Source organism: Alligator mississippiensis, chromosome 5 (genome assembly GCF_030867095.1).
Source record: "Alligator mississippiensis isolate rAllMis1 chromosome 5, rAllMis1, whole genome shotgun sequence".
Taxonomy (NCBI): domain Eukaryota; kingdom Metazoa; phylum Chordata; order Crocodylia; family Alligatoridae; genus Alligator; species Alligator mississippiensis.
In genome coordinates this window covers 51924730-51943806 of record NC_081828.1, presented here as the reverse complement: position 1 = coordinate 51943806, position 19077 = coordinate 51924730, and the positions used below count along the sequence as shown (strand labels likewise).

General features: G+C 49.6%; 1 protein-coding gene across 1 annotated transcript in view; it reads right to left on the bottom strand.

Moving 5' to 3' along the window:
* Positions 1-14132: 14132 nt before the first annotated feature.
* LOC109286323 (sulfhydryl oxidase 1) overlaps positions 14133-19077 on the bottom strand; it is a 43171-nt gene continuing 38226 nt past the window's right edge. Inside the window, exon 12 of the mRNA XM_019500185.2 lies at positions 14133-18459. Within this exon, the coding sequence (XP_019355730.2) occupies positions 17606-18459 (854 nt within the window). The 3' untranslated portion in view covers positions 14133-17605. The remainder of the gene's footprint in view (positions 18460-19077) is intronic.

The window sequence follows — 19077 nt, the reverse complement described above, 5'->3', positions numbered from 1 at the left end:
TGCCCAAGGGTCCAGAAATTTGGAGGTGTGTGAGTGATGGCAGTATTAATTGCCACTTCCCTGCTAACAGATTTATGGACTCATGGGGAACCCCACAGGCCAGATAAGGCAACACCAGCTTGCAACAGCATGTGGCCAGATTTGGGTGGGGAGGGATCATACTCACAGACCAAGCTCATGCACCAACTCTGTACCACTCATCCAGCCTACAGGAGCAAAATGTTGGGAGCCATTGTTTCAGGGCCTTTGTAGAGGTTTGCAGATACCTACAATTTCTCTATTCTGCAGCCCACTCCTTTTCCAAAGTAATGGTAAAGCAGAATATGCAATAAAGACAATAAAACAAGTTAGAATCTCAGGTCTTTTCTCATCCTGTTGGCATTCTGGTCAGCACCTCTGAGAAGTGGATTCAGACTTGCAGGACTACTGTCAGGATGGAATTTGAAGTCTACCATCCCACATAGCCCTTCCCAACAAGAGCTTTACTGGTCTGATTTCTCAAGATAGCAGAATGATGACGATCAATATAAAACCCATGAAAAGTGAGTCTTTGGCAGGAACCACAGAAGCAGATCCTTGGGAGCAATTAATCCAGGACCTCACATCCAAACAAAAGATTCTCAGAAAAGGAGTAAATGCAGGGATGTGTCAGAATCCCCAGATCCTACACTGTTAAAACACAGTGCAAGTATCTAGTCAATCTGGTGTCACCCAACAGACCTCCTCTACATCCTGATCATAACACCAAGGCTCAGCCCATGAACAGCACCCTATTCCCCACAGGGAACTGCCAGTATGTCTGCCAGAGCCTCCCCCTGACAGCCTGTCCATGACGGGGTACGCTTAGTTGGAGAAAGACAGCTCCTGCATTCCTGGAGGATTGTGTAAGACCTTGAGAATCCAAGATGGTAAAAGGACTAATAGGGAAATAAATGGTTTTGAAAGGACTGAATAGATCTCTGACACCAGTCTAAAGGTTTGAGGAACCTATCTCATCCTTTTCTAGAACTGTTGTGTTCAGTTTTCTGTTGAGATGTCATTCTTGGGGTGTGTTTTTTATTGATAAATTTGGACAAGGGTGTTCTCAGCCAGCTAAGCAGCTTCCATTCTGGTTGTGGACTCCAGGAGCCATTTCTCAGGGTGGCTGTGAGGACTTATACAGCAAAATAAGAGTCTGTAAACTGGAAATAAACAGCTGAGCAACCACCCTAATCCTGATATATTGGGTCTCTGTATTTCCCTATAAGCCCATTGTTCCATCTTATGATTTTACCCCTATGCCTTCCACCTCTGCTACTGTACCATGATCATGACCTAAAGGACTCTCAACCACAGTGCTATATAATAGCCAAGCCCAGGTACTGTGGGTAGGAGATGAGTTAGAAGCCCTTACCTACTTTAACCCACAATGGTGCAGGGAGTATAAGGAGGACTCCCTGCAGGGAGTGTGAGGACTTGTTTAGAAGGAGAAACTGGCCCTCCTGCTAAGCAGTAACAAATATGATCTCATAGGGATAATGGAGACCTGGTGGGACTCCACCTATGGCTGGACCACAGGTATAGATAGCTATACCTTGTACAGGAGGAATAGGACAGGCTAACACCAACCCAGACATAGTGGCTCACCGAAATGTGGTGGGACCCAATGCATGACTGGGCGGTGAATATCAAGGGCTATCGGGCTGTACAGGAGGGATAGGACAGGGAGGAAAGGTGGGGGTGTGGCGCTCTATGTCAAGGAGAAATACACATCCTCAGCGAGTAGCACTAGGTCAGAGGAGGGGCAGACTGAAGTGCTCTGGGTTAGAATATAAGGAAGTCGAGGGGAAAGGGACTTAACAGTGGGGGTCTACTACAGACCACCCAACCAAGGGGAAGACCTAGACCAGGAATTCTTAAGTCAGCTCACGGAGGCAGTTAGGTCAAAGGATGTGGTCATCATGGGTGACCTGAACTTTCCAGACATCTGCTGTGAAGAGCAGTCAGCCAGGTCTGACTGCTCACGTAGGTTCCTAGCCGAGACACAGGACCTCCATTTAACCCAGGAGGTGCACAGCCCCACCAGGGGAGACTCCTTGTTGGATCTGGTCCTGGCCACGGGCAACAACCTGGTGAGGAGTCTGCGGGTGCTCGACCACCTGGGCGACAGTGATCATCGCCTGCTGGAATTCACCATCCAGTGCAAGGTGGCAAAGGCCTGCTGCAAGGCAGCAGCCCTGGACTTCAGGAGGGCGGATTTCAATGAGGTAAGGAGAATAGTTGGGGAGGCACTGAGGTCCTAGAGGGGTGGGGAGTTGGGTGTCCAAGAAGAGTGGTCGTTCCTTAAGGAGATGATCCTCCAAGCCCAAAGGGTAATCCCAACTCAGATCAAAGGGGGCAAGTGGGCACAAAAAACCCCATGGCTCACCAAAAGCATCTGGGAACATCTCCTAGGTAAAAAGGAAGCACACACCCGATGGAAGGGAGGAGCCATCACCAGGGAGGACTATACCTCCGTTGCTCAGGGCTGTAGGGGGACGGTCAGGAAGGCCAGGGTGGAGATGGAACTGGGACTAGCTACCCGAATCAAAGACAACAAGAAGTCCTTTTTTTAAATACATAGGGGGTAAAAAGAAGGTACCAGGTAATGTGGGGCCTCTGCAGGACACGCTTGGAAGTCTGGCGGTCACACCAGATGACAAAGCTAACCTATTTAACAGTATCTTCGCCTCCATTTTTCTGAGCAGGGACCAGGTCACCCCCCTGCCCCCCCACCACTGGGACCCCCGTAGGCCTCAGGGGAGGTGCACCCAGGCCTAGGGTCAGTGAGGACCTAGTCAGGGAACTTCTGGAGGGACTGGATGTATTTAAATCAGCAAGTCCAGATGATCTCTACCTCAGAGTGCTAAAGGAATTAGCAGAGGTTATTGTGGGATCCCTGGCACGGCTTTACGAGCACTCATGGTGCTCTGGCATGGTGCCAGAGGACTGGAAAAGGGCCAATGTGGTTCCCATTTTCAAAAAAGGGAGGAAGGAGGACCCAGGAAACTATAGGCCAGTTAGTCTTACCTTGGTCCTAGGTAAGCTTTTTGAGAGAATTATCCTGGCTGGCACATGTCCACGAGGGGCCAGCAGGGGAGATCATGCTTAGGGGCAACCAACATGGGTTCATTCGAGGCAGGTCCTGTCAAACCAACCTGGTGGCCTTCTATGACCAGGTCACAAAATCCTTAGACGCAGGTGTCGCAGTAGACGTAGTCTTTCTGGACTTTAGGAAGGCCTTCGACACTGTCTCTCACCCCATTCTCATTAAAAAACTAGGAGACTGTGGTGTCGATACCTACACAGTCAAATGGGTCACTAACTGGCTGGAGGGCCACACCCAGAGAGATGTGGTGGACAGATCTTATTCAACCTGGAGGGATGTGGGCAGTGGGGTCCCTCAAGGCTCGGTCCTCAGGCGCGCACTGTTCAACTTCTTCATCAGCGACTTGGACGAGGGGGTAAAATGCACCCTGTTCAAATTCGCAGACGACACTAAGATGTGGGGAGAAGTGGGCATGCTAGAAGGGAGGAATAGGCTGCAATCAGACCTGGACAGGTTACAGGGGTGGGTGGATGAGAACAGGATGGGTTTCAACAGTGACAAGTGCAAGGTGCTGCACCTGGGGAGGAAGAACCAGCAGCATACCTACAGGCTGGGGAACTCCCTTCTTGTCAGCGCAGAGGCAGAAAAGGATCTTGGAGTCATTATTGATGCCGAAATGAACATGGGCCGACAGTGTGGGGACGCAGTCAGGAAGGCCAACCACACCTTGTCATGCATCCGCAGATGCATCTCAGGCATGTCCAAGGAGGTGATCCTCCCCCTCTATGTGACACTGGTCAGGCCGCAGTTGGAGTATTGCATCCAGTTCTGGGCGCTGCATTTCAGGAGGGATGTGGACAGCATGGAGAGGGTCCAGAGGAGGGCCACTTGCATGATCAGGGGGCAGCAGGGCAGGCCCTACGAGGAGAGGCTAAGGGACCTGAACCTGTTCAGCCTCCACAAGAGAAGGCAGAGGTGAGATCTAGTGGCCGTTTACAAACTAGTCAGGGGGGACCAGCAGGCATTGGGAGAGTCCCTGTTCCCTCGAGCCTTACCAGGAGTGACAAGAAATAACGATCATAAGCTGGCAGAGGGTAGATTCAGGCTAGATATCAGGAGGCGCTACTTCACTGCGGGGTCGTGGGGGTCATTGCTGTGCCCTTGGCCCAGCTGTACGAGCGATCGTGGTCCACGGGCCAGGTGCCTGGAGATTGGAAACTAGCTAATGTGGTCTCCATTTATAAGAAAGGGAGAAAGGAGGACCCAGGAAACTATAGGCCCATAAGCCTCACATCAGTCTTGGGGAAAATCCTTGAAAAAATTATCAAGGATCACATCTGTGAGGGGCCAGCAGGGGAGATTATGCCCAGGGAAAATCAACATGGGTTCATTAAAGGCAGGTCCTGCCAGACCAACCTGATGGCCTTTTATGACCAGGTAACTAAATCCCTGGATGATGGTGTCGCCATGGACGTAGTCTTTCTGGACTTTAAGAAGGCCTTTGACACTGTCTCTTACCCCATTCTCATTAATAAATTGAGCAACTGTGGCATTGATGCCTACACAGTTGGATGGGTCAGAAATTGGCTGATGGGGTGTACCCAGAGAGTGGTGGTGGACAGGTCGTACTCGACCTGGAGGGATGTGAATAGTGGGCCCCCCCAGGGCTCAGTCCTGGGGCCTACACTGTTCAACATCTTCATCAGCGACTTGGACGAGGGGGTGGAAAACACGTTGTCCAAGTTTGCCGATGACACCAAGATGTGGGGAGAGGTAGGCACGCTCGAAGGGAGAGAGAGGCTGCAATTAGATTTAGACAGACTACAGAAGTGGGCGGATGGTAATAGGATGGGCTTCAACGTGGATAAGTGCAGGGTGCTGCACACATACAAGCTGATTTAGACAACTAGATTTAGACAGACTACAAAAGTGGGCAGATGAGAATAGGAATGGGTTCAATGTAGATAAATGCAGGGTGCTGCACCTTGGGAGAAGGAATCCATAGCATACATACAGGCTGGGGAGTTCTCCCTTGAGAGCACAGAGGCAGAAAGGGATCTTGGAGTCATTATTGACTCCAAGATGAACATGAGCCGCCAATGCCAGACCACAGCCAGCAAAGCCAACCACACCTTGTTGTACATCCAAAGATACATCTCAAGCCGGTCCAGAGAGGTGATACTCCCCCTGTACGCGACATTGGTCCGGCCTCAATTGGAGTACTGCATCCAGTTCTTGGTACCGCACTTGAGAGGGTTCAGAGGAGGGCCACCCACTTGGTTGGAGGGCAACAGGGCAGGCCCTATGAGGAGAGGCTGAGGGACCTGAACCTGTTCAGCTTCAGCAAATGGAGGCTGAGGGAGGATTTGGTGGCTGCCTACAAACTTGTCAGGGGAGATCAGCAGCAAATAGGAAGGGCCCTAGTGCCCCCAGCAGCACCTGGGGTGATGAGGAACAATGGCCAGAAGCTGCTGGAGAATAGGTTCAGGTTAGAGATTAGGAGGTACTATTTCACTGTTAGGGTGGCTAGGATCTGGAACCAACTTCCTAGGAAAGTGGTCCTCACTCCTACCTTGGGTAAATTCAAAGAGGTTGGATAAACACCTGTCTGGGGTCGTGTGATCCCAGCATGTGCTCCAGCCAGTGGTGGGGTGTCACATTAGATGATCTATTTAGGTCCCTTCTGACCCCTAACTACTATGAAACTATGAAACTGTCAGGGCGGCTAGGATCTGGAACCAACTTCCAAGAGAAGTGGTGCTGGTTCCTACCCTGGGGGTCTTTAAAAGGAGGCTAGGTGAACACTTTGCTGGGGTCATTTGACCCCAGTACTATTTCCTGCCATGGCAGGGGGTCAGACTTGATGATCTGCTCAGGTCCCTTCTGACCCTACCAACTATGAAACTCTGAAGGGCGGGGGTGTAGCTCTCTATGCCAAGGAGCAGTATACTTCCCTACTAGCTGACACTGGCATCCGTGGCAAAGAGGGAACACTTTGAGAGGCTGGACATCCATAAGTCAGTGGGCCCTGATGAAATTCACCCAAGAGTACTAAGAGCTGGATGACATCTTAGCTTGGCCATTGGTGAGGATATCTGAGAACTCGTGGCACTTGGGAGAGGTTCCTGAAGACTGGAAGAGGGCCAATGTGGTGCCTAGCTTCAAGAAAGGAAGGAAAGAAGATCCAGGGAACTACAGGCCAATGAGTTTGACCTCAGTCCCTGGGAAGATCTTGGGGAAAATTATCAAAGAATCCATCAATAACAGGCTGATAGAAGGCGCCATTCTGAAAGACAGCCAACATGGCTTCATTACAGGTAGGTCATGCCTGACCAACCTCATCTCCTTTTATGACCTGGTGACGCATCACCTGGACAGGGGGGAAAGCCTGATGTCATTTACTTGGATTTCAAAAAAGCCTTTGACTTGGTCTCCCACAATGTCCTCAAGGCAAAATTGGGGAACTGTGGCCTTGACAACCTCATGGTCCAATGGCTGGGGAACTGGCTCTGTGGTTGGACCCAGAGACTGATGGTCAATGGAACCAAGTCAACATGGCACATGGTGACCAGGGGCATCCCTCAGGGTTCAGTACTCAGTCCAGTACTCTTTAACATATTCATTAACGGTCCGGATTCAGGCTTCAGAAGTGGACTGGCTAAGTTTGCAGATGATACCAAATTATGGGGAAGCGTGGTTACACTGGAGTATAGGCTGAGGATTCAGGCCAACTTGGACAGGCTCGCAAGCTGGGTGGATATAAACCTGATGACTTTCAATATAAAGAAATGCAAGGTGCTCCACCTCAGCAGAAAGAACCCACACCATTCCTATAGGCTCAGCAGTGTTTCACTTACTAGCACCATGTCCAAAAAGAGACTTGGGGGTCATAATTGACCACAAGATGAATATGAGCCACCAATACGATGCCGCAGCCGGCAAAACAAATAAAACCCTGGCTTGCATCTACCAATGCATCTCAAACAAGACCCAAGATGTCATTCTCCTACTTTACTCAGCCTTGGTGAAGCTGCAGCTGGAGTACTGCATCCAGTTCTGGGCTCCACACTTTGAAAAGGATGTGGAGAAGCTCAAGAGAGTCCAGAGGAGAGCCACACATATGATCAGAGGTCAAAAGAGCAGGCCTTATGAAGAGAGGCTGAGAGGCACAGGACTCTTCAGCTTGGAGAAGTGTAGGCTCAGAGGGGACTTGGTGACAGCCTATAAGTATATCAGGGGTGTACATCAGGATCTAGGAGAAGGTGTGCTCACCAGGGCTCCCCTATGGAAGACCAGGTCCAACGGTCACAAACTACTGGAAGACTGTTTTAGACTGGACATAAGGAAAAACTTCTTTACCATCTGAGTCTGCAGAGGTCTGGAATACACTCTTCCCCCCACCCCCCGAAGTGGTGCAAGCACCTACTTTGGACACGTTCAAGTTGCATTTGGATGATTATCTTGCTGGGGTGATCTGACCCCAGCTGACTTCCTGCCCTTTGGGCAGGGGGCTGGACCCAATGATCTTGCAAGGTCCCTTCTAGCCCTGATGTCTATGAAATCTGACATCTAGGACACTCATGATCAGTTCAACATTCGGTGTTCCCTTTCTATTCAAGGTAAAAGGAATATTGCTAGTTCCAAATGACAGACAAACTCATAGGATCATAGCAAATAGTGCCAGAAGAGACCCGGAAGGTCATATAGCCCCTCTCCCTGTGCTAAGGTAGGATGAACTAAACCTCAATAAGTGAGACTGAAATAAAAATCAAGTAGGTTTTGGCTTTTTTAATTGTTCTCTTTCTTTCCTTTTTGCTTTCTGAGCCTTATGACATACTCAGATAATAGTGTGAGCTGTTTGTTTTTTTTGTGTTTTTTTTGTGAAGCTACAAGGTTTAGAAACTTGTTACTTCTAAAGAAATGAAAGCTGGGACTCTCATGTATCAGTCACCTCCAAGAGCTGCCAGGTTGTACTCCAGGGCTTTGAGTAAGATATCAAATATAGTGAGACTCATTGTCGCAGGGCACTAAGGTGTGCCTGCTCCTTCAAGGGCAGAAACTGCCCAGAGAGAGGGCCCTACCAGCCAGACAGAACCCCACAGGTGCAGGTTGCCACAGCAGCAGGCTAATGAGGGAATTAGCTGGCACCTGCACCTGGGCAGTTGACCGGAAGAAGGCAGGGCCTCTGGGCATATATAAGCCCCAGGGCTGGGACTGGAGGCAGTTAGTGCTCTGGCAGCAGCCAGTGAGGGGAGGAGTTCATATAGGAATGCTCTGTGGAGCTGCTTGGTTGCCTGTTCTGCTGCTGGTAAGACTAATGGGGCTCTAGGAGCTCCTAAAGTACCTGGGGGTAGGAGGCATGCATTGCTGAGGGAGAAACTGGCCCTCTTAAAGATGCAGACTGTGGCTTCCAATGTCATTGTTAAGTGGTAGCCTAACACTGTCAAGGTCATTGTTAGGTTGTAGGGGCTCGTATTTATGTTGTGGTTTAATTCTGGTGGACTGAGCTGAGGCTACTGGGGAGGAGGAGGCCTCATTGGGGTGCACTACTGCAGAGATCCCCAGCACCAGGGGGTGCAGCGGAAGGGGCCCAGTGATAACAGAAGGCTGAACTAGGCTAAGACCTTATTACAGGGATGACATTGATATACTATCTGTGAGGCATGGGGCACAGTAAAAGTGCGGCTTTGGAGCCATGCATCTAGCCCATAAGGCTTGGGGTGTCCTGTGAGGCACCTGCTTAGAGCAGGACCCAGCAAGGGGCCCAAGGACCCATGGGGTTTAGTGGGGTCCATCAGGACTGTGGAGCAGCTTGTTGCTTTAGATAATAGATAAGGAGGCTGCCCACAAGATGCATCTGGCAAGACTAAAAGGTGCCCACAAGGTGAAGCTGGCACAGTTATAGAGCCCTAAGGGGATCACAACCATCCCTGGGGACCCTGCACCATGACACTTATGATTAAACCACTGGAGCTGGCAGCACTAGAGGAACCTCGTGGACTCTTCCTGATGCTTCTGGGACTGGACTACTATACATTACCTTTTCAGCTGTTTGTATCTGAGCTAGCTCCTCTTTAAGCTAAGACAGCCTTTGACCATGAGGAGCACATGAAGCTCAGTGGTTGGGTTACTTGGAAGTTACTGAGCGCATGTTAGTTGTGAGAGGATGAGAGACTTGGTTCTTCCACATTATTTCACTTTCTAGGTACTGCACTACTGACGCGTCTAGACACAAAGGAGAGAGCCTGAAATACAATAGCTGCTGGGGGCATGGAAACCCCCTCTTCCACAGCAACCCAAGTTGTCTGTCCAGGTTTCCTAGACTAGCTTTCCTTTTTCATGTGCCTGTGACAAGATATTTGGTAGAACTCGTAGATTTTTGTTGGAATCTGACAGGCCACACTGAGTGCTTCTGCTATGACCTTGAACTTATAACCTCTGGGTTGTCAACTGTAGACCTTAGTGCCTGTGCCAACCCAGTTTGGCAGAGGAGACTCATAAGAAGATAAGTGTCTCTCATTGCTACATTGTCCTTTCAGATCCAACCCAATCATTCATGGCTCTTTGGTGGCCTTTGTGACACAGGCAGATAGAACCCACAGGGAAGTCCTTAACACCACTAGCAGAGGTGGCTGTGAGCATTGCCAGGACACAGAGAAAGAATTATCCTTTTTGTTCCCTGGCTGAAGCCTAGCCAGGATAAAACAGAGGCATGATGCTCTGGTAAAGCTACTACCCAACCCGAGAGTCCTACATCTAGGCCTGTCAGACTAGGAGCCTTTGCCAGCCCCAAGTTTGGAGGCCAAGGAAACTGAGGTGATTCTTTGTTTTCCTTTAAATTCACAACATAACTAAGCACAAAGTCTGGTTTATGAATTAGCCAGGGCACACAGCAACTGCAATGATGTGCTGATCTCACAAAGGTGGGCTCCCTGTATAACACCTGGGAGTTTATTAGGTACTATGAGAGAACAACTTTTCAGAGACCCAGCTGCATTACCCTGCCAGTCACTGAGTCCAAAGCAGAAACATTTGCAGCCCTTACTCCTGATCACATTGCTGCCAAAACAGACTCTGAAAAAGACAGCCACAGCCCAGGGACTCTTCCTCTCTCTCTCCCTCCACCAAGCAGGATTCAAGCTGTTTTAGTGCTTGGAGCAGAAGTTGGCACACTTCACACTCAAAGCAGCTTCCCTTTCCCTGTTGCCCTGCCCTCTTGATGGAAGAGGGGACCAGCTGGAGGGGAGGGAGTGAGGGTGAAGCCTTAAGTTTATTGAAAATGGTGATATGTGCCCTGGGGAAATCAAGGTGAAAGACCGGCAACAGCAACAGCTCTGTGAATGATGAAGACCCACCCCATTTATCAATCACAGGGCTGGGGAGGGACAGCAAGCAAGTCCAAGGAGGGGCAGAGAGACAGCAAGAGAGGCACAGCATGGATTAGTGGTGTCTGGTGCACACAGTCTTACCCAACCACTCTCTCCAGTCAAAGGGAGCTGGCATAGCCATGTTGCCATACATAGATTATCCATGGATGTGGCAGGCATTTAAACGAGGAGGATCCCTCAGCTTCTTGCAGACCCTAAGTCCTGGGAAGAAATGTGTTGCGAAAGTAAGGGGTAAAAGCAGAAATTATTTAAGCATTTGTTTTTTACTTTCCACAGTCAGAACCAAGGAAGGAGGCCGGGGACCTCTTGCTGGAAAACCTGGTACTCTGTGAGAGGGCACTGACCGTACACGACAGTGTTCAGCTGGGGATGGCAGCAGACGAAGAACGTGGTGGGGGAAATGCCCCTTACCCTCCAGGGCAAAGGTGAGAAACACCTGCCCCTCTTGGTGCATTCTGGTGTACTCCCAAAGCATAATGCCATCCACAAAGAATTTGGGGAGCTGCTGGTGACATGGGGTAAGCCCAGGCTTCTCCAGGGATAACGTAGCTGAATTCAGAGAAGGGGTAACTCTGTCAGGGGCAGGAAACTGTCCTAAATCCTCCCATCATAAACCCCTCCCAGCCTGCATCCGAGTCTGGCAGCCAGGCTGAGGACAGCTCCCACCCTCTCCACCTACTCCCAGCTCTTTGCACTGCCTCAAGCTAGGAGCTGAAGCAAGGGAGGGAGTTGCTGACCTAGGGCCAAGCAGCCAGTGCCCCAGCACAAAGGAGGCAATGCCTCTATCAAAGTAAAGCAAAGCTCATAGCAAATTAAGATGGTTATAAAATTTACCAAGCAGACTTACCTCAGTGATATCTCTTCTCCTGCAGGCCCATTGTTTGGAGAAGCGTTGCACCACTAAGGGGCAGCTCGATTCCTTGGAAACCCATCCCACTGCCCACAGCCAGGCAGGGGAGCTGCCACGCTAGAAGGGGCAGAGGCATTGGCTTCTGCAGGCTCTGGGCCTGACCTCCTGCTTCCAACCTCAGGGTGGGTGGAGAAATTATCCAAATCTATCAACGGTGGTACTTGCCTGCCTCTGTCACCATGATCTCTAACTGCCTCACAGACCATGAATGGATATATCCATTAAATAGGGCAGTGCTATTATTCCCATTTAACAGGTGGAGTAAGAGAAGTGAGATGACTGGCTCAAAGTTAGACAACGAAGCCTGGGTCCACATAGGGGATTAAATAAGTTTTTTGAGACCCAATCTAGTATTGTAGTCACAAGACTCTCCTCCTTACCCTCATCGAGGAGCCCTCATGTGCCATTTTGAGGGGGGTGCAAGTGGGAGGATTTGTGCAGGTGTTAAAAAAGCATGAAGCAGAGGGGAAAGGGGAAAGGGAAGATGATGGGAAGAGAAAAAAAGGGACATGAGAACGTGAGTGAGGGGGGAAAAAGGGACAGGAAGAACAATATAAAGTAAGGAGAGCAGAGGAGGGAGAATTCCCAACCTTTTATACTCCTTCTTGTCCAGCCCAGAGCCAGGAGCTGTTTTAAACTCCCAAACAGGAGCTCACAGGGTGGCAGACTAAGCAAAGGATCTTGGGTGCCCTGTCCCCTCAAACACCACCAGTATGCCCTCATTTCCCTGGTACATCTGGGACCCTAGCTTCCCCACCACTTGAGCGAAGTGAAGATGTCAAGAAAAAAGGCTCCAAATCGGATTGACACCCACCACTCCCCCCTTAATAAAGTTTATTATCAGCCAGTCTCTAATCCTTTTAAATCCCCCACAGCGGGGGAAGGGCTGAGATTAGGGGAGGTCAGTGTAATCCCAATGAATTTGTTACAGGAGGATTTAGCCAGCGCCAGGGGACCAGATGGCCCAGGCCCAGCTCAGGAAAACCATTTTCCTTAATGATTTGTAACAAGGGTAAAAGGGCAGGAGAAATGGGGACAGCAGTGCTGGGGTGAGGTGGGGCACAGGGAGAAGAGGACGAGAGCACGAACAAAAAGGTGGTGACTTGGGTTTAATTCAAGCTGTTAGAAAAATAGCCAGACAAGTCTCCAGACAAGATGCAAAGCAGTTGACAGGTGTAGGGGGAAGAGGCCAGCTGCCCTAACCCCCAAGATTAATTTCTTGGGCAGCAGTAGTATACCCCTATTCCTGGACAAGGGGCATCAGCTGCACCAAGCCTTGGTGATTCCTTACCTCTGCCCTTCTGGTCTGTTTGGGGAAAGGGCATCCAAGTGCCAGAAAGTGCTGCAGCAGGTTCCAGTTGCCCCACATGACACTGTGGAGGCCACTCACAACTGCTGTGTTAAATTTAAAGTGAAATTAGCACTAGAGAAAAGAGACAGACACAGACAGCCTGGGGGAGAGAACACATCTGTTTAGTTCCACACCAAGTGCAGCAGCAAGGCTGATAGGAAGAAGGGAGCTGAACATCATAGGATCATAGAAAGGTTGGGCTGGAGGAGACCTCACAAGGTCCAGTCATCTAGCCCCAAGCTCCATCCCTGAGTTCAGAGTGAAAACCTTCTTTAAAGGTGGGTTGGGGCTCTTCTTCGTGGCTACTTGAAGCTCGGGCCTGTGTTTGAAGTATGAGGAAGTTATGATAATTAATGTTTCCTATAAGGAGCTGGACTGAGACCCACCAGCTCAATCAATGTAGGCCTTCAAATGACTGGCAGATAGCAATTCCTCTGAACCATTTCACCAAATTAAAGCCTCTTCATTCATTTTCAGGTCAACCAGCCTCACTAGCTGAATTGCTACTCCAGCAGCAGGCCTCACAGCGAAGAGAAGAGAAATCAAGTAGAAACTTCCAGGTAGGGCTACTGGTATGCTAAGGGCTATTGAAGCATAGCAGCACAAATGCATCATGCTGTTTTCCAGCCACTCCATCTAGCTACCAGGGATGGGCCTCTGGAAACAGCCATGACCAGTCTTCACACTGCCAGGACAACTGAAGTGATGCGAGATTTTTGGTGGATTACAAGCAGGCAAAAGTGAGGGAAGGTGGAGGAGTTCTTCACAGTAGGACTTGTGAAGTTAATAGGTATGAAGGGAAAACCAGACTATAGATCACTTCAGTATAGTGCATGGGCTAGATGCGAGGGGAGCACAGGAAGGAAAGAACCAAATCTTGGAGTTGGGGTGGGAAGTGGAGCATAAAGAACTTGTAAAAATATTTGTTAATTTGGATGAAAACTGATACAATCCAGTGTCTGGGTTAGAGCAAGGGGTTGTTTAGCTTTGAGGGTTATAGCAGAATAGAAGTGAGGGTTTAACGGTGGAGACAAAGATGCAGAGATGTGTACACAATGGAGGGTGTTAGGATCCTTTAAGCAGATTCCCACAGGCCACTCTGAGTGGAGCACCATGCAGCACAGCCTAGTTATGTCCAAAAGGGGAGGAACTGGAGCCAGGGTTTGCCAAAAAAGTGGCAGGGGGGGACAGTTGCTTGAAATAAACCAGAAGCAAGAGGCATTAAAGGTACAAGGGGAAGTGACAACAGTAAAGAAGACAGGACATGAGGGCTGGACAGCTGGCAGAAATGGGTCTGGGTCCAGGTCCCAGTTGAACTGAATGAACAGGACTGATGTACAATGACTGAGAGGATCTTGCCCTGTGTCACCCACATTGAGACACATGAATGCAGCAGACTTTATACACACCCTGTGATTCAACGCAACAGAACGTTTATTAACAAAAATAATTTATTCTACTAACACAAGCATAGACACAATGACAGCATGAGAAGCCAGGCACTTGGAGACTTTCTCTCTTCCAGAGAACAGGGAAGATGATGGATTACAAACCAACTCACCCCTTTAAAGAGAAGAAAGTTAAACCAAACCAACCTGTTGGTACAACAAAAAAATAAAAAGATTCTCCTTCACCCACTACAGAGCAGAACTTTTTGAGCAGATCTCCTATCCCAAGGGCTACCAACCAAGCCAAAGGTAGGGTTCAGGGAGAGGCAGGCAGCACTCTGTCAGCTTTTCAAGACTGACACCAAGGTTGAGTGCATTTTTCAAAGGAGCAAAGAGATCAGCTATCCCAGCCCTGATGTTTATAAACACCGCTCAGAAGAGTCCCTGTTCCAACTCCCTTGCATCACATCTCAGTGCCAGAAGCATCTCTGTTGGCTCAGGGCAAACCTCAGAAGGGTCTACTTAAGGACAGGCAGAGCCCATGCAAGGGAAAGGAGAGAAGCAGAGGCCAGGTGGCTCCCAAGGGCACTGATGAGATGGAGTGGCTGAGAGCACAAGTATCCTTGGGCTCCAACAGGTTATCACCCTATTCCCAATTTCAGGACATTCGAACCTCATTCGCTTGCAATAAGAATAGAAGAGTTTTGGATGTTAAAAAAAATAAAAATGGCAAGAGATGACAACAGCTCCATACTGTCTGCAGGAGAGGGAGCTGTAGTCACCTATCACTTGGGGCAAAACATGCATGGGTTAGCCACTGGTACTTTTACTGCTGCCTGAAATGGGTCAGACCTCACAGCAGCAGAGGCAGCTGGGCTATTTTAAGCTCTCCCTCATCAGTGATAGGGTAGCACAGTTCCTTCCCCTCTTCCCAACCCCAGCAAACCCTTGGAGTGAGTACAGGAGGTCCTTCTTACCAATTTCAAAAGTATTGATTATTTCAGATGCCAAACTTGATCCCTCTTTAAAGGCACAAGACCTATGAAAAGAATCAAGTCCCTTTTAAGGGGTCTCAAATTGAGCAAACAAAATCTCCCATTCCTTTTGGAAATCTTGGTCTTAATTTTAGACTAGTTACCTAGCACCTTTGAAGATAACCTGCAAAGGAAGAACCAGGTGGATGGGGTCCCCAGGAAGTTGACAGCAGCTCTACTTTTCACAACATGCAGCTATCCAGAGGGAGACATGCTGGTCATTATTTCTAGGATATAAGGCAAGGTCCTGCAGAGCTCACAATCTACACAGACATGTGAATGCAAGAAGGGGAATGTGTAGCCTGGAAGAACTGGATGAATGAGTGGGGATGATTTAGATATGACTCATCATTTCTATGATTTTCATTAGGATTCCTTCAGTCCAACTCCCCTTCTTCAGTTCCACATCAGCTGCAACACGATGTTTGTATTAAATAGAAGGATTGAATTAAACTACAAACACCAGCAAGCAAAACAGGTGTGGGGATGTTAAGTCAGAAATTTAATGCCAGGAGGTTAAAGTGCTCTTCATACAGGTGGGTCTGGGTTTGAACAAGACCCTGGGTGCAAATCTGGAAAACTGTGGGTGCCCAATTTTGGTTGCCCGGATTTTGAAACCAATAAGAGAGGACCCCAATGGGTGAAAGGATGTGCTAATGTGACATGGTCCTGGTCTCCTTATAAAGTAGGTAGGGCACAGACAGGCAATTATTTCAGGCCGAGGGCTGCTTACTGAGTTTTGGCAAGCCATTGAGGGCCACAGGACAGGCAGCCAGGGGCAGATAAATATTAATTTTCTAAATTTTTAGGGGCCCCATGGGCCAGATAGAATAGCTTGGCAGGCCACATCCAGCCCGTGGGCCACATTTTGCCCATCCCTGGGGTAGGGGGTAGTGCTCTGATCTTAGGCAACTCACAGGTTTGGAGCAGCCCAGGACTTCCAGTTAAAGATGGCCTGTAGCTTTTGACTGTATGGGGAGAGTTTTCTCCAAGACTGCCCCCACCTGGGACACTTATAGGAAAAGCTGGTCCATTTTCTTCCCAGTGTGACAGGAACACTAAAAGGTGGGGCAACATGCCCACAGCAGAGGAACTGCAGCATGACCCAGATAACAGAATTCCCTCAATATTAGTGTAGCCCAAGACACAGAAGGGAGGGACAAGAAAAACTAAACACTCTTAACTACCACACAGGCTTACGAGGTATAGAATTAAAAGCTCTAGCAGAATTGTGCATGACCAAGCTGAAAGTGCAGTGACTTTTGACATACGATCTGAGGATAGAAGCTCTGAACTGCAGAAGCAGAAATCAAATATAAGCCCAGTGCACACCCCCATCCCTGCAAAAGAATGCAGACTTGACATAGAAGAAACCCAAGACTGCAGTGTAGTTGGGATTTCAAGACAGGGTTGAGGTGAGTCAGGTTGAGGACCCTTGTGGCTCACAACAAAAATCTTGGGTTGGGGGTGGAGAAAAGTTTCCAAGTCAGGATTCAGGAGACCTGCCTTAGCCCTAGTAATATGGTCATAGCGGCACCTCCCAGCATTATGCATCTCTCAAGCACCAGTTCTCCTGTTTCTGTAAGGTGCTGTCTGTCTGGATGTCTGGAATATGAAAAGGAGTCTGATCAAACTCTTGGTTCAGCACGGGATACAAAAAACAGAAAAGCTCAAGAGATGCCTCACTATCCAGCCCTCCCACAGCCCTTCAGGGACAGTGGGAAGAGGCAGTTATGTTAATTGTTAACTCAAATGGTGCCTTATTTTCTACCCGCTGTCTTCAAATTATGGTGATTTACCCTAAAACGGCCTGTTTTACCTTTCTAAAGCCAGTTCATCCAAAGGCAGGGTAGAACTGTAGTCTGCAGACCTGGTGTTTGCTAAAGAGGGTCTTCAAACTAGATCAGCAAGAGCAGGTTGGACCACCCTCTCAGCAATGGCTCTTATGCAATTTGTGATGGGCTTACCTGAAGTAACTTTCAAATTGAGATTTTCCTAGTGTCATTTGGTCCAAAGGGACAGCACCACTCATAGCCTGAGCTCAGAAATGAGGGAAGCCTGAGCTTCTCTGAACAAGGAGACAGCTAGAACGCTCCTGTTTCTCACAATTCTCTACAGCATTGCACCCCTTGCCCCAAACACCATCCCTATAGTGGTTTCAATGAATAACTCAGAGGAGCTGATGGTGATGGTTAAGGCTTCTGGATCCCTGAAGAAAAATAAGCCATGACTGCCCAACTGGGCACCACCATGTTTTTGCAGTGCCAAGGCCAGAGACCATTGAGCTGCCAGAAACATTCCAGAAATCTGCCAGCTGCACCCACTGCTATAGCAACCCTGCTGAAGAGTCAGGTGCCTCCCTGTTTCTTCAGATAAAGATACCCAGAAGGAACTGTCAGTACGTGACCTGAAGTGCCTACCCCAAGCCCCTTCCCCAGTGGCCTCAGCTGCTCCCCAAATTCAGGCCTCATCCCGCAGGAAAACCAGGGCGGCCCTTGCGGGACCTCAACCGCATGCGGAAGAAGGTGTACATGCCCAGCAGGCACACGGAGGAGAGGCAGTACAGGATGATGCACAGGCTGACATCCAGGCGGGAAAACCCCAGTCCCAGCACACGGAACCACTGTCTCTTCCTTAGACTGTCACTTCCCTCCTCCTCCAGGGCACCAACGAGCTGCTTGGAGTCCAGCCCTCGTCGCCTCAGGCGCTCCCAAGCAGCCACGTAGTCAAAGGCTTGATGGCCATCATCATCTGCCATCAGCAGCGGTATGGTGTCCCTCTTGCTCAGCCGCCGTTTTCTGCTGGCTGCCAAGGCTGCTTCCTTCAGGGCTTTGCTCTTGAAGTGCTGCTCACTGAAGGAGTCCAGGTCCACAATGTCCTCCTCCAGCTCCTTCACCCTGGGGTTCATCCTGATGATGCTCGGCCTATGCAGCTCCTGTCTCTCCAGAACACCCACTTCCCTCTCCATCATCACTCCATCTGGCTCCTCTGCTCTCCTTTCTTCTGCTTCCTCCTCTTCTTCCATATCTTCTTCCCTCTTGTTCTCTCCTCTCTCTTTCCTCCGCATGTCTGCTCTTCCATCACCCATAACCTTCTCTCCACCTCCCACCTCCACCTCCCGGCTCTGCCTTGCCAGCAGGACTCTCTCAGGCTCTGTGTAATCGAAGTAGATATTGGCTGGTGAGTAATGGATCTTGAGGAAGTGCAGCACAGTTGGCTCATTCCACACGTGCTGTCCACTGACCTCATTGTGGCAGGAGGGGCACATGTCTGGGGGAGGCCACTGCATCTTGGGGAATTTGGGGTCCTCCGTTAGATCACCTGAACAAATCGGAGCAAACAAAGGTGTCAGGCACACTCCCAGATGGTTCTGCTGCAGCAGCGTGGCTTAGCACAGTAGGCAGAGCATTTACACTCCTGGCAGGAGATAGGCAATCTCAGAGAGGTGGCCCCTCTGCTGTCCTACTCAACTCCCACTGCATCGGAGCCCTGCAACCCTAGCTCATCTCTCTGCTTTGCTCCAGCCAGGCCCCATTCACATCAAGCGGTGCAGGAAGTGTTCCACTGGGGACCAACCAACCAACCCTACTGGAAAGTCATCCCCTTTTTCCCCTCTCCAGTCATCTGCAGCAGCAGCTCCTCTTAATATGCCTTTCAGGGGTGTGGCTGGGGGGAGACTGTAGCCTCCAACAATGCCAAGAACTGAGCTTTAGTTCTGGAGCTGATTTCACCGGAGACTTTCTGTCCAGAGACCCCTCCTTGCCCTCATCGACTAGTACAGGCACTGTCCACTATTTTAAAGAGCAACCAGGGGAAGATGTCACAGTGGCTTCATAAAAATTCAGCAAGCTCTTCCTTTTGCCCACCACTATACCAGACAGTCTCGCTTTCATTTAGTCATGTGGTCACACTGCTTGGGTCACTGGGTGAACTAAATGA